Source organism: Corvus cornix, chromosome 20, assembly GCF_000738735.6.
Source record: "Corvus cornix cornix isolate S_Up_H32 chromosome 20, ASM73873v5, whole genome shotgun sequence".
Taxonomy (NCBI): domain Eukaryota; kingdom Metazoa; phylum Chordata; class Aves; order Passeriformes; family Corvidae; genus Corvus; species Corvus cornix.
The window spans coordinates 7,889,678-7,904,252 of record NC_046349.1 but is presented as its reverse complement, the minus strand read 5'-3'; the positions used below and the strand labels follow the sequence as shown (position 1 = coordinate 7,904,252).

General features: G+C 51.8%; 1 protein-coding gene across 4 annotated transcripts; it reads right to left on the bottom strand.

Moving 5' to 3' along the window:
* Window positions 1-6,055: 6,055 nt before the first annotated feature.
* TNFRSF6B (TNF receptor superfamily member 6b) lies at window positions 6,056-13,950 on the bottom strand. 4 transcript variants are annotated; one of them, XM_010396913.4, is made up of 5 exons: window positions 13,266-13,950; window positions 12,494-12,570; window positions 11,638-12,016; window positions 9,295-9,489; window positions 6,056-6,957 (listed from the first exon to the last, which is right to left on the bottom strand). In XM_010396913.4, exons 2-5 carry the CDS (start codon window positions 12,533-12,535, stop codon window positions 6,680-6,682), a joined length of 894 nt encoding a protein of 297 aa, XP_010395215.1. In that variant the 5' UTR covers window positions 12,536-12,570; window positions 13,266-13,950; the 3' UTR covers window positions 6,056-6,679. The 4 variants fall into 4 exon arrangements, with proteins under 4 accessions (XP_010395215.1, XP_019139915.1, XP_010395214.1 ...); XM_019284370.3 differs by lacking the exon at window positions 13,266-13,950 and adding an exon at window positions 12,992-13,157; XM_010396912.4 differs by lacking the exon at window positions 13,266-13,950 and adding an exon at window positions 12,712-12,918.
* Window positions 13,951-14,575: the final 625 nt, after the last annotated feature.

Genomic DNA, 14,575 nt, shown 5'->3' with positions numbered 1-14,575 from the left:
GGCCCAGGGTGATGCTTGGGTGAGCAGTGACAAAGGATACCACAATAGGAACCTTGATTCTCCCCACATCCACGTGGCACTATGAGGTCTGGGATCCCCGATTCTGCTTGCTCAGACACAGCAGGTTTTCTGCCCTCTTTCCCTAAACATTGTGTAACTGTAATTGTTTTTCAAGGGCAAAGAGTTGCTGAGGGAAGACTCCTGTTGACTGAGACAATAACATGTCAAGGGCTCGTGGTTCTAAACAGGGAGAGTGTTTTGTGTAGATATTGTAGTTGTGGCCATGGCTTTGTTACTGAGAAAATTCTTTTAAGTTAAAGGGCACCAGAAAGTTTACTACTATATTCCAATTTTATTCACGCTGAGACGAGGCAGTGCCCAGACCTGATCATCAGAGCTCAAGTCCCGTGGGAGCAAGGTCAGGGGAGCCAAACAATGTCTGACCAAACAGAATCATAGAACATCCTGAGTTGGAAGGGACCTGCAAGGATCATCAAGTCCAACTCCTGGCCCCACACAGACCACACCAAAATCCCACCATGTGCCTGAGATCATTGTCCAAATGCTGTTTGAGCTCTGGTTCAGGTTTGGGGCTGTGACCACTGCCCTGGGGAGCCTGTTCTAATGCCCAAGCACCCTCTGGGAGAAGGATCTTTTCCTAACATCCAACATAAACCTCCCCTGAGAGCTCCAGTCTTTCCCTCAGATCCCGTCACTGGTCACCAGAGAGCAAAGGTCAGTGCTGCCCCTATAAGTGACCCTTTAAACCTCTCAGGGCAAAACCAACCTGTCCTGTGAAGGACAAGTGGTCTCCCAACACTTGCTTGGAAGCAAACACTAGGAAGAAGTGAGAACTACAGCATTGTGCTCTGTAACTACCACGAGAAACCAAATCCAAGTTTTTGTTAAAAAAAGACAATTTCATGTTAGTATTTCTTTAGCTGCCTTTTAAATGGTTGACTCAGTGCTACAGTATTGTCTGAACAAGTCTGTTGAGCACTAAATATTCTTGAATAATTGAATTTACTCCAGAAGATGGTGATAAGAGGTATCATCATCTGTTCTCAGCTTACTCAGCAGCAGGCAGCAATAATTCGCTTTTTTGGAACATGATTACTCCAAAGACATCCTAACACACTTGGAATGTGTAATCTGGAAAGATCATCCTGTTTCATAGAATCGTAGAGCAGTTTGAGCTGGAAGGGACCTTAAAGACCATCTAGTTCCAACTCTGCCATTTTACAAGGGGGACAGAAAGGCCCTTTGAGGACCAGCACAGGCAGCTGGACAGTGAGGTGAGGGTGGGGAGTGACCCCCCCCAGCCCCTGCTGCACCCTGAGGCCAGACATGGTTTTGAACTGGGGACCCTTCAGCAGCACTTGTAGGGTCATCAGGCTGCCAAAATATGTTTGAGCTTTAATAGGAATATATTGACAAACCAAACTGTTTCTCATCAATGTTTTTCATTGTTTTTCAATGCTTTTCATCAATGTTTTTCGTGGAGGTTTTCATAGTTGCATTGAAAGGATTTATCAGTCAGATTCTGGTTTTGGTCAACATGAGGCAAAAACTCTCATTTCTTTAAAAAATACAGGAGAACTGCTTGGGAGGCAGAGTTTCACCCAGCTCTGGATGCACAGCAGTGGTATGAGCCCCACTCAACCCAAGAGCACCTGATCCATCTCCATCTCCTCACCTGCCCAAAGTGACACCAACTCATCATGGAGTGCCCTGGTCCTTACCACTCAGTTCCCTTGTATCCCCCTGGCCCCATCTGGGACAGGTCACCTGCTGTGCCTCTCCTTGCTCACTTTTGGAGACTTCCCACTGTTAGAAAGCTCCTTGAACACAGAAAAGAGCAGAAAATATAAATTGAGGAGGGGTGGGAATGAGGCAGATGAGTCCCTTTGGGAAAAGAGGACCTCCTGACATCCACATTCTCTGCCCCACAGGCTGGGCTGCCCCGAGCTGCACATCTCAGCTCTCTCTGCTCCTGCTCTAGGACAGGATTGACTTCCTCAGGCTCACCTCTGCTTCTCCAACACGGCTGGCACTGTCCCACTCCAGCCCTGGCACCAGGAAGTTTGGGTCACTGCAGTGAGGGATGAGTCTCAGCAGGCACAGCCTGGACACAGCACACAGGATTACAGCCAGAAGGGAAAACGCTACCATTGGAAGGAAAATAGAAGCATGCTTCAAAATAAGATAAAATTGGTGCCTCTGGAATGGTGATGGATGAATGCAAACAAGTTTGGTGTGAGTTAGCACTCCCTGAGTGCTCTCCCACAGTGTGTGGAGGGCTCAACCTGCTGTCAGCTGCTGAGCAACATGGGAGGGTGGGAAAATTTGCAGACAGGAGAGTGAATTTATCTGTCGTACATATGACAAGGTGGCAGCCCCGGGGCCAAGAGGGCTCCAGGCTGTTTCAACAAGCTGGATTATGCATTTGCACTGGTTTCATCCTCTCTGCATCTCTCTGCACACCTCAAAAGTTCCCCTCCTTGGTTTCCTCTATCAATCCTGGCTCTCCCCACTTGGAGGTCAAGGCATGAGCCAGCTATGTGTGACCTCACTAGAAAAACTCCCTCTGACTCCTTCTACTCACGTTAGTCATTCCTTGAGCCCATTCCAAACTTTGCAGCTGGGCCAGCACCCACGGTGCTCTCCTTGGATGAAAAGGGACATGTCTGAACTGCTCCTGTAGCGACCAGGTTGGGAGCACGTCAGCTCCTGCCACCAGTGCTCCGGGGTTTGAGGCATCACCATCAGCCTGAGTCATTGCCACACCTGGCTGTGGTAACAGGTGGCCAAGGAGCCCATGGCACCAACCTAATCCACCTCAGCACTTTAAACCAACTGGTGGTTTTGTGGGATTTTATCTCTTAAGCGTTTAACAGCAGAGGGAAGCCTGACGTGGAGAACCGTGTGGGCTTGGCTTTTTATGTAGTGCTTGTAGCATTTGGAAAATTGTCTTCTGTGTACTAAGTATCTGAGTCATCCTGGGATAGCACTGCATCTACTTTTAGATGTTACCACGTGCTGTCCTCTACCACAGCTTGTGAGGAAAGGGTCTTTTAAACCATCAGGGAAAAGCTCACACTGCCAACTCTTCCTCTTCTCTCTCTGGGCTTTGGAAACTACAGTGGAAAACAAAAGGCATTTTTATCCTCTTAACTTCAATTAACTGAAAAGGCAAAATATCTCATGACCAAGCCAGGGTGGTTTGGGAGTGCTCCCTGTGGTCTGGGTGCCAGACAATGGAATTAGAGGTCAAGAATGCTAGGGCTCGCACCACGTGGTGCTTATCCCAGCTTTTCCAGCAAAGCACATTTCCTGGAAGCCCTGCAGGACTCACGTGCCTGGCTGTTTGGCCACCCTTATAAAGGTTAATATTTACCAGAAAGATCCTCCTCAGTCACCCTGCCCACGAGCCCATGTGAGCAGAAAACTCCCTGTGCAGAAATTCCAGCTAAATTGGCAATGAGGAGACCTGGGTCAGAGCGGGGGGGACTGAGGAGAGGCTCCAAACCTCCTGAGTGGAGCACAATAACAACACGTGGGTGCTCTGGAGACACCCTGGCAGAGCAAGTCACCGGTGGCACTGAGCTGGGGAGCTGCTGGTAGCATAGGGCATCATCCCCTGCCAGCCCCTCAGTGCTGCAGTGGCTGCTGGCGGTAAGTGCAGAGCTCTCTGACACAGTCTGGGCCATCCCGTTATTTAATCACCCTCTCCTTCACCGAGCTGAGCTCTGTGGTCCCCACTGCAACCTGCCAAGGCACAAGAGTGCCAGACATGGTGGGGGTCAGACATGCTGGACCCTCACCCAGTGCTAGGATGCCACAGGGCTCAGCAAGGCATCAGTTCTGGACAGGATGGGGAGGAGCTGGCAGCTCTCCTTGCCCTTCCACACCTGCACGTGGGTAGTGACCCTTGGAGGCACAGGGGTGGGACATAAACTCTGGCAAACCTCCGGGTGAGAGCAAGCCTGTCAAAGCATCTGCTGAATCCACTCTGTCTGAAGGGACAAAGATTCTGTGCTGACTGGTGTCCAGGTGGGGTGGAGCACTCGGGATATTAAGTAAAACCCCCCAGATAATAAAAAGGACCCCAAACTTCCCTCCTCTGCTCCAGCATTCAGCAAAAAAAACCTGTTTCCTGGGCTCTCCTCTAGGCCAGGGCAGCCCAGGGGGAGGCTGGGTGCTGGGAGAAGCGGGATCACTGCCCAGGCTGTGTTTATCAGCTGCTGGGCTCTGGCGTTGCTCAGCAGGCACAGGGCTGGGCATGGCTGGACCACAACTGCTCTGCTTCCACCTCTGCCAGCACCTGGTTGGACCCAGATCGTGACTGAGCCCCTGGCCACAAGACACCACCAGAGCAGCCACAGCTCACCCAGGAGCCCAGGGACCAGAGCTGACTCCTTGAGACTGGCTGCACAACTGCTGGAAGCCTCCAGTACACACCCCAGGTTTTTCCTTGCTGGTGAGAAGGGCAGCAAACTCCAAGGACAACATGACAGCATGAGCTCAGCCACCAGGCCCCACAGGGACTTCCACCTCAGCACTGAAGTCTTCTATCAGCAAAAAAATTACACACAAAAGGCACCTTTTTCTCTGGAAAAGTCACCCAACTAAACAACTAAACCAGCATCCAGCTTCTTGCCAATAATATTCCTGTTTTCCCTCCCTCTCAACTCCCGTGGTAAATACATATTTGAAGAAGCCAGGATGGTGTGGGAGGCAGTTCCTGCACTGACAACTCTCCGTTCCTGTTCCCCTTCAGACCAAGGATGCTGAATGCTCTGTGCTGAGTCAGGATAACTGCAATGCAGCACAATAGGAATCCCTCAAGGAGCTGCAGCCAACACTGGAGGCTCCAGCTGCTCCAGCCTTCAACCCATCAGCACTGGGTGTCCTGCTTTGCAGTCTGCCTTGGAGCAAAGTGCTGCAGCTGTGCTTCAGTTCTCACAGTGCTCCGATGGAAACCCTCCTCATCTCCTGCCCCAGCTGCTCTTGGTTCCGGCCAAGGGACTCAGAGTAAGTGACACTAAGGAACTGAGCTGCATCCACTGGGATAAAGCAGCTTGGAAGGGCAGAGATCAGACATGGTAAAAACTGAGCATTGGGAGGGGGAGTTCTGGTCACCTGTGAAGCTCCTTGGCAGGATTTCAAGGCCAGGCTTGACGAAGCTTCAAGGAGATTGCCAGGATTGAGGGGATTCCCAGGATCAGCCCAGGCTCAACACAGAGGGGTGAGTGCTCCCCTCAGCTGCTTTTCAGCCATTTGCTTCCCTTCTTCCCCAGCTGAACTAACCCAGGATAATGCCAGGGTCCCCAAGCTGCTTCATCCTCAGAGCCCAAAGCTGGGGTAAGATGTTGCAAGTCTGGGATCCCAGTGCGGGGGCACTTCCACATAGCACTCGCTTCAGAGAGCTTTAAACAGCTCCAAGCTGGGGGAAAATATTCCTCTTTTGAACCACAAACTATTCCTGGCAACTGCTCAGCTAAGAAAGAGCTATAAAAAGTCAAACTCATTCACAACATAAAATGTAGTTCTGCGTCATTGTTGCTACAGGCTGGAAAATGCCCGCAGGGGTCACTCTTGTTGACTTCCCTAAGCAACATCTGCTTAAAAAAACCTCCTGCAGTCAGCATGACTGCTCCAAGCCCAGCTCTTGGCTGACTGAGTATGCAGTCAGGTTTGGGGACAGCTCTGGGGCTCAGGGGGACATGGCTGGGTTGACCCAAGAGACATGAGCTTCACCCTTGCCATAAATCCCAGCACAGACAGTCTGCATCTCGCTGGCACACAGCCTCACTGTGGCTCAGGGGGGGCAGGAGGGTGGCTGGGGGTGTGTGATCAAAGAATCACAGAATGGTTTGGGTTGGAAGGGATCTTAAAGATCATCTTGTTCCAATGCCTTGCCATGGGCAGGGATGCCAATGTGTGGAAAAGCACATGGGAAAAACAGGCAAGGGTAAGCAGGGTCAGATACTACGATCTGGGTCTCCCAACACCACCTCGAAGTGAGATTAGGAAAGGACTCTGGTGACAGAGAGTTGTATGATAAAATAACTTCTTTGGTTTCTTTCTTTAGAAAACATCTTTCACGCGTGGTATAAAAACAGGTAGTTAAGAAATAAATTTCAAGCCAGCTGTACCAGTGTGTTTGGAGCATTCTCTCCCTCCCTGTGCCTCAGCAGCAAACTCCCTTCTCAAACAGAAGCATGACAACAAAATGCAAGCAAATCCTCAGTGGGAAATACTGTTAAGTGACTAAAACCCCCAAAACCCCCAAACTTACACAGTTTAAAACAAAGCCAAACAGTTTTCTATAAATGCGACCAGGTTCTTCCCCAGAAATAATGGCCCTGGATGCAGGTTTTTCTTCTGATAAAATATTGACCCTTCCTGAGGGCTGGAAAATCGGTGAACTCCCAGGAGCTGCCCTGGCTGCTGGCACAGGGATGCTGCTGCTCACACATTCTATCCCATCCCATCCCATCCCATCCCATCCCATCCCATCCCATCAGCAGTGACACAGGTGCCATGGCACGGTGCAACTTCATCGCTCATTTCTCATGCTGCTTTTCAAGTTACGTTTGGAAAGATGAATAAATTAATGAAGCCTCAGAAGATAAAAACCAAAACAAAGAGCACCCAAAAAGTCCAGTTTGTCCTCTCAGGGCAGCCGGAAGCGCTTGCGGACCTTCTCCTCGATAGAGTGGAGCTTGACCAGGCGCAGCGCGACCAGCAGCTCCTTGGTGACTTCGGAGTGCTCCTCCTTCTTGTGAGTGAGGAAAGCCCGGAATTTCTCCTGGATGGCTGCCCTGGTCCATGGTACCTGCTTCTTCGGTGAGCGCTCCAGGATCTGCTGCAGACGCTTCAGCTTCTTGATGGGGATGTTCTGATACACCACGAAGTCTATCATGGCTTGTTCGCAGTCGTCGTCTTCTGCGGCTGGTGGGGGAAAACAGCTCGGAGGTTAAAGGGACACAGGAGAGCAGGGCACAGCCCTTCCATGGCTCCCTGTGGGACATCTGCCCAGGGAGGTGGTGAATGCCCTGGGCCTGGAAGTGTTCAAGGCCAGGTTGGATGGGCCTTGGAATAACCTGGTCTGGTGGAAGGGCAAACTTCCCATCAGTGACACACCCTATGCGGGGCAGTTGGAAAACAACATGTGAAAGTTCTGAAGAAAGTCAATATACGTATTCCATGCTCCTCCCCATCAGGGAATAGAGGAAAAGCCCAGACAAATCTGAAGTAGTTGCAGTAAGTATTTACACATTATTTTTCCTGAAAGTTTCTGTTTTCCCACACAGATTTGTAAATCTTGTAACAGGACCCGCCCTAAGCACAGCCCCAATCAGGCGCTGGGATGGGACAGATAGAGCCCTAGCTGGGCTGGAAGCTGCTGGAGTGCATCCAGCAGAAGGAATGAAAACAGAAAGAATTTTAAAGAGGCCAAGGCCAAAGGATTACTCAACCTGGGAGAGATAAGCCCAGTTTCATGCCATTGCAAACTGGGAATGGTTTCACTGTTACAGTGGGGTGAGTTGGGCTCCACTGCTCAGGCTCTGCCTCTCTGGCAGGCTCGGGTTGATGATGAGCAGGTGCCCGTGTGTATCCTGAGAGGAATCATGATAAACTGGAGTTAAAAAAATCCTTCAGCTCTCACTGCTGGGGCCTTGTCTCTCTATAAATATCTGCAAGGGGCTGGTCTGGCTGCGGGGGCCGGTGCCTGACGCATGTGCTGCTGACACTGCTCTGACCTGACTGTCCTCCACCCCCGGGACCGCTCCCCACTGGTGACGGAGCTTTCCATTCTCGGTGTTGGGATCATGCTCCTGGCAGGGAGCTCACGGTGTGAGTCAGGCTTTGTAAGGAGTAGTGTCTGGGCTGATGGTGCCAGAAGATGAAAAGGCAAGAGCTGCAAGGGGGGAAGTCTCCACGTTCTCTCACCACAGAGGAGAATCTTTTAGAGTCATGGGACGTCCTGAATTGGAAGGGATCCACAAGCTTCATTGAGTCCAAGTCCTGGCCCTGCACAGACCACTCAAAAACCCTACAACATGCCTGAGAGCTTTGGCCAACTCTGTCAGGCTTGGTGCCATGCCACTTCCCTGGGGAGCCTGTTCCAGTGACTGACCACTCTGTGGGGGAGTTTTATTGAAACTTTTCTACAAAGCTTCATCCTGATGGAAAAATGACATTTTTTCACACCAGAACAACCTCCCCTGGATGTGGTGAAGTCCCCATCACTGGAGATTTCCAGGACATGACACTGGATAATCTCATCCAGGCTCATTTTCCCATGAAAGGTTGGACGAGATGAATTATCAAAGTCCATCCCAGCCTGGGCTGTTCTATGGCTTTATGACTGATTATATTTTTGGAACTTAAGGGTGCAGGTTCACTGCCACCTAGATCAGTCACATGGAATTTGTTTCCCATGTCTGGATCCTCAGGGTAGAGCAGGTGGTTCCAAACAGCTTCCAGACTCACCTCAACTGGCATCAGGCCCTTGGGATGTTTTTTCAGTCCCTTTCTCACCCGCTAACTTGGAGAGGAAGTGTGTTACAAAGCACCCTTGGAACAGAGCCTTTTGCTCTGCCCTGCACCTTTCCCCTGTTCTTTTGCCAAGAAAGGTTGAACCAGATGGTCCTTGAGGTCCCTTCCAACTCGGGATTCTGAGATTCTCTGATCTGATCTGTGCCCACTGGCTGCTCGTGCCCAACCTTCTGCCTGTGCCACGGCTCAGCACTATGTCTGCACCATCACGGTGACGTGGTTGACACCACGTCTCCACTTTTACACCTGACAGGTCAAAATCCACCCTACACTCAACTCCCATGAACCTTGGGTTCTGCTCCACTCAACCTGCACGAGACCAGGCTGTGGCTGCAATAAAAGCTTCCGGAAAACAGGTGAAGTCGAGAAAAGGGAGCTCAGGAGCCATGCCAGCAGCCAAGCTGGCTACCTCAGCTGCAAAAACTATGCCTTGTCCCGGCACTCCCAGTTGTCCCTGCTAAGATCCAGCAGCATTTCACTCTTTGTTCTCACTGAGCAGTGGCTGTTGCTGGAGCCCAGCACCCTGTTCTTGCTCTATGGGACTGACACTGGAAGAAGATGAAGGGAGACAGACTATTTTATCCATAATTATTATTAATTATGGACCACTCCATGCTTTTACAAGCCATTTCACCTAATTTTGCATCTAAGTAGGAGAAAGTCACCAGGAAGTTTGCCCTCGTCCTGGCAGCATCAGGGTCCTGGCATGCTGTGCCCATGGCTCACCTGGTCCCTGTGTGGTGTTGCCTCTCTCCAGTCTGCAGGACATGCAGAGGGTGTCATGGTACTTGTTGCCCTGCACGTTGGTGACCTTCCCCTGCTGCTCACAGTCCTGGTGTGGCTGGCATGGATTGGTGCTGGAGTTGGAGGAGAAGAAGCCGTGGGGACAGTCGTGGCACTGGGTGTCCTCAAAGGGGGTACCTGTTCATGGGGAGACAATGGGACCATCAGGTGACAAGCTGGCACAGGAGCAGAGGCAGGAGCTGGGGATGATGCCAGACATCATTTGAGCATGAGGGTGATGTTTTGGAAATGATCCCTGCCTGCAGCTCCCCTGGGAATTGGATGTCCTCATGTAGGGCAAACAGCAGTGCTTCCCCCAGCCTTCTCCCAAACCTGTGCTGGTAAATTGTCAGCAGCCCCCAGACATGAAAGGACAACAAGAGGACATCTCATCTGCTATGAAAAAGCCACCACCTGAGTAGAAGTCACCTGCCAGGCTCATGGCTGAGCTGCCAAGCCAGCCCTTCGCTTCCTAGAGCCTTTCTTCCCAGAGGCTCCCGAGCAAGTGAAAGTAAAAGTTTCTGTGGAGGTGAAAGGTCAGCTGTCCTCAGCTGCACTGTCACTGCTCCCCCTGGCTCCAGGCCACCGCTTTTGTTGTGTCATGGGCATGATGCCACACAGGCAGGATTGCACAAAGTCTCTTGCCTGGGAGCAGAGGGAAGGGCTCTGGGGGCAGGAGATTGTCCACCCCTTTCACCTCCTCTTCACATACCAGATTACAAGCAGTTTCTGCCTTGTTGCACTCCACTTCAGGCTGTTGCTTTGGCTTTCCCAGAAGTGTGCTCTTTCAGGTCCTTCCCAACCCAAACCATTCTAGGATTCTAAGGCCCAGCCATAACCCCAACATCTGAGCCACTATTTGCAAATGGGAAATTCCAAAGAAGCCAGTTTGCATGGGGGGACCACACACACAGATCAAAGCCCTCATCCAATCCAAACACCAGCAAGCTCTGCCCACAGCCCCCAGGCCATACCTTCCCCATCCAAACACCAGCACCGGCAGCCCCAGGGCTCTGCCCACCACGCTGGACACTCAGTCCTTGCTGTGGTGTTCGGGTGGCTGGGCTGGGGCACAGTCCTCCCCACACAAGAATCCATTTGCAAAAAGTAAATAATAATAACAAAAAAACCAGCTTCTCCTCAAATACCCAGCTTGCCTGCATGGCTCCTCTGTCCTAAAGCCAACCCTCCAGACAAACTTCATGTTTAATTTCAGAGCGCTTCCCTGTAATGCTTGGAGATCTTTTTCCCCCTTTGCCATGTTACTGCATTTTGTTGTGTCCTATAGAAAATTAGACCCCAAACCTCAATCATAAACATCATCTGAAGACAACAGGTATTTTTCCCTCTGGCTGGTGAGCCCGGAGCTCTTCCATGCTACACATAGAAGGACTTCAAAAGCCTCCATGCTTCAAAAGCCTCCATATTTCAAAAGACTCTGCTCTTCAAAGTATGAAGCAAGTTGCTGCTGGGTTTGCTGGTGCTGCCCACACTGGTTTTCTGTCCCCTGCTGTGGTTTCCAGGCAGAGCCTGGTCCTCAGTAATTGACGAGTTAACACACATTTGGAGCAACTAAAGGACCAGAGAAATCTGTAGCAGGGAAACAACAGGAAAATTCCCTGAAATATCTTGGGATTTGGGGCAGAGGAGCCATGCATCACACAAGGAGATGGAGCCTCAGACTCGAATCAAAACAAGGCTGGTTTTGTGGATTTAGAACCTGGCTGTACGGCCATTGTGTGTTTTCAACTCAGCCACTCCAAATTGCTCAATGAAAACCCACAAAACCCAGCCCCAGAGCTACACACATTCACCAGCCCTGCCCTTACGTCCTCAGCTGCCTTTTTCAGTCCAGATTCCCAGCTCCTGGGCTGCCCATGCAAGGAGAAGGGAGCTGATGGAGGATCAGGAGCAGCTTGGACCTTTCCACCTGCCTGTGGAAGAGGGTCAGCAGCTGCTCTAGGGATGGACAAGTCACAGCCTGGCTCTGTTCAGGTGAGGCAGGTAACTGGGATTGACACATCCCATCTAAGTGTGGTGCTGGGGTTTTCAAAAGCTTTCAAAGTGATAGCTGGAGAAAAACCCAACCAAATTCCTCCTCGGATAAGAAGCAGGAGCGTGCCAGCAAGGATGGCACTGTGCCAATGAGCTAAAAGGGAGTAGGTCAGGTTATGGGCAAGCACTGTATTTGGCTGCTGTATTTCTCCTCGATTTCTAGCTCCAGCAGAGATTTTGGGGCATGACAAGAGCCTTGTGAGGATGCACAGCTCCCGTCTGGGTACTTACCTGGCTTCACAATACCAGAGCCTGGCGGGCACTCGGAGTGCCTGATGCAGAACTCCATGTTCGAGTAGTAGCCCTGCTGGCACTGGCAGGCACGGTTGTGTGTGGCATTGCACTGCTGCACCTCCACCTGCTTCTCCCCGCAGATGACGTTGCAGTACCGGCACTTCTCCAGGTAGTTCCAGTACTGAGTGTAGTGCAAATCCGGGCAGGGCTCGCACACCGTGGCTCTGTCCCTGGAGCAGTGCTGTGCCACGAAGGTCCCCGGCGGGCACTGCTGGCACGTGATCCTCTCGCTCGTCACAGCATCCTTCCACTGGTACGTGGGTTGGGCATCGCAGGCCAGCTCAGCCAGCAAAAGGAGGAGAGGGGGAAACATCCACTACAGCAAAGACAGCGCAAAGAGCCCTGAGCTCATCCTCTGGCAGAGGCGGGAGCAGCAAACCCGGCTGCTGCTGTTACAGAACTTGTTATTGTTGATAGCACAAGAAATTGTTCTCCCTCCCGATGCTGTCCCAAGCCCCAGGAGCCGCTGCCCTCCTTTGCCATCCCAGGTGACAGAGCACCCTTCCCAAACCCATTTGTGATGCCTTCACAACCCAGTTTCCCTCATTCAGGACTTGAAGCAGCTCCAGCACGTTCTCCTCCTTCACCACCATTTGCAGTAAGAGACACCTTTGCAAATCAAGAAGCAGAAGGGAGTTTTCCAGACTAGCAGATACAGAGCATGCTCCCTAGGATCTCTGACGCTCTTTGGAAAAACAGATGCTCAGCACAGGACTGAATCCCAAAGTTTGTTTATCCACCCTTTCCTTTCCAGAGCACGCGTGCCCAGCCTGACAAGCAGAAGGTTCATTACCTTGGATGGATGCCTCAAACTCGGCACGTGGCAGGATGGCATCGCACCGAGGGCTTCCGAGAGCCGCGATCAGGAATCTGGGGAGACAGAGAGAATTCCTCAGAGGCTGCTGCTGGCTGGGCCGGAGCTCCTGCAGCAGCAGGTTCAACCCAGCCGGCCAGCGTCAAAACAGACGGAGATGGGGAAGGGCTAATAGGGAAAGGCTGATAGGGAAAGACCGGGTTTCCTCTCCTGCTTTCCTCCGAGGGAGATGCCGGCTCTCCCCAGCGCAGGGACGGAGCAGAGCCTTATAGCGGCTGAGGGTGGGAGGCTCTGACTGCGCTCCGATCACCCACGCAAACACCAGACACGTAGAATCGCCCGGGGGAGGGAAGTCACCCCCAGCCCACCGCAAAAGAGAGGGAGCAGGAGCTGGTGGGGAAACAGCCAAGGTCTCCCTTTCCCCGCCTTCCCTCCCCTTCCCATTCCGTCCGCCGGGACCGGCTCCGCTCACCGCACCTCCGTCCCGCACCTCCGCACCGCGCCGCTCCTCGCCGCTCCCCGCGGCCGGCAGCACCTTTATAGACCGGCCCGTGGGAAAGACCCCTCCTGGGCAAGGGGAGGCGACATCACTGCTCCATCCCGGCCCCCGAGCCCTTCCCGATCCCCCGCTGTGGCGGCACCGTCTCCACCTTCCCATCCCGGAGAGCTCCCTCACCCGAGCGTCGCTTTCGCTCTCGTTTCTGCATTTGCCTCTAAAAGTGAAGCTTTCAGAGCAATAAAGTTCATTTACCTGTGTGGAGGGAGGAGGCAGGCGGGATTCGCACAGTTTTCAAAGCTCTTTAAGTTTTACAGGGGGTTGGTGTGGAATTTTTCTTCTGGCAAGGGGAAAAGGCAGGGAAATTCCCCTGGGAACGTTCTGTTCCCCATCTGTAAACGCCAAATAACTTCCCAGTAACAGCAGTTGCCTCTCGCTGTCAGGACACAGTTTGCCCCGTCCCAGAGGGGCCGGTTCTGGCTGTGGCTGGAGGCAGGGAAACCAGCGCTGTGGGGAGCATCCCTCCGGCTCTGCCCAGGGGCTCCGGGATGAGACCCCATCCCACTCCCGCCCCCTCCGAGGGCACTGACCCTGCCAAAACGGTCCCGATCCTCAGTGCCCGGGCACTGCATTCCTAAAGCTTTAACTCTCTCCTTTCAGGAGCACCGAGGATGACACCAGCTCCAACCGTAACACTAAACACCTACCTTTTGTGGACAACAACATCCAGCAGCTAAGAAGGTCAGCACTTAAATCCCTTACAGGTGACAGTGACATAAGTCTTGGACTCCAAGGACTCAAATGAAAACTGAACTCAGCCTTGCAGGTACAGCCTTGGCAGAGTGTGTGTTCCAGTGCCTGCTTCAAGACACGGACCTCCTGCACTTTGTCTTGCCCTGTCTCACCAGATTCCCTCTGAACAGACATCAGTGAATAGTCAAGAGCAGATGCTTAAAAAGCAAATGCAAAGTCTCTGGAAAGATGAGGGAACCACAATGAGGACCTGAGAGGATGTGGAGGTTTTTCTCCTCAGGAGTCAACCACCAGCTCATTTTGCAGATCACTACAGAGAATTAACAATTCTGCATTTGCCTCCTGCCTCTCGCCTCCAGCTCTCAACCACTGGGGCTGCAGATGGAGAATCTTATGGGCTTTATTCTGAACATTCTTAAAGACCAAACCTATAAGAGCTAAACACACCATTCACCAAGAAAACCGAACCCAGTTCTCCACTACCCAGGAGAAGGAAACCCCAGTGGTTAGGAGGAATCCAAAGCTCCTTCCATTAAGATCAGTTTCTACCCACCTCTGACTCCAGCAGGAGCCAAGGGGGGTCAGTACTATAGTCCAGCAGCCAGGTCTGGGTGTGTTTATTTGCACTTTATACAGAAAAGGTGATGGGCTGATTTTCACAAGCCACTCTAAAGTGATGTTTCATTCTACTGCTTATCTCGATTCCTTGTAGCTCTCCAAAGTAATCTTGATGTTTTGTAACTCATTTTGACATAATCCCTGAGCCAAGGGCTGCTGGGATTTTGCTTCGTCATAGTGCATCAGATCAGTAA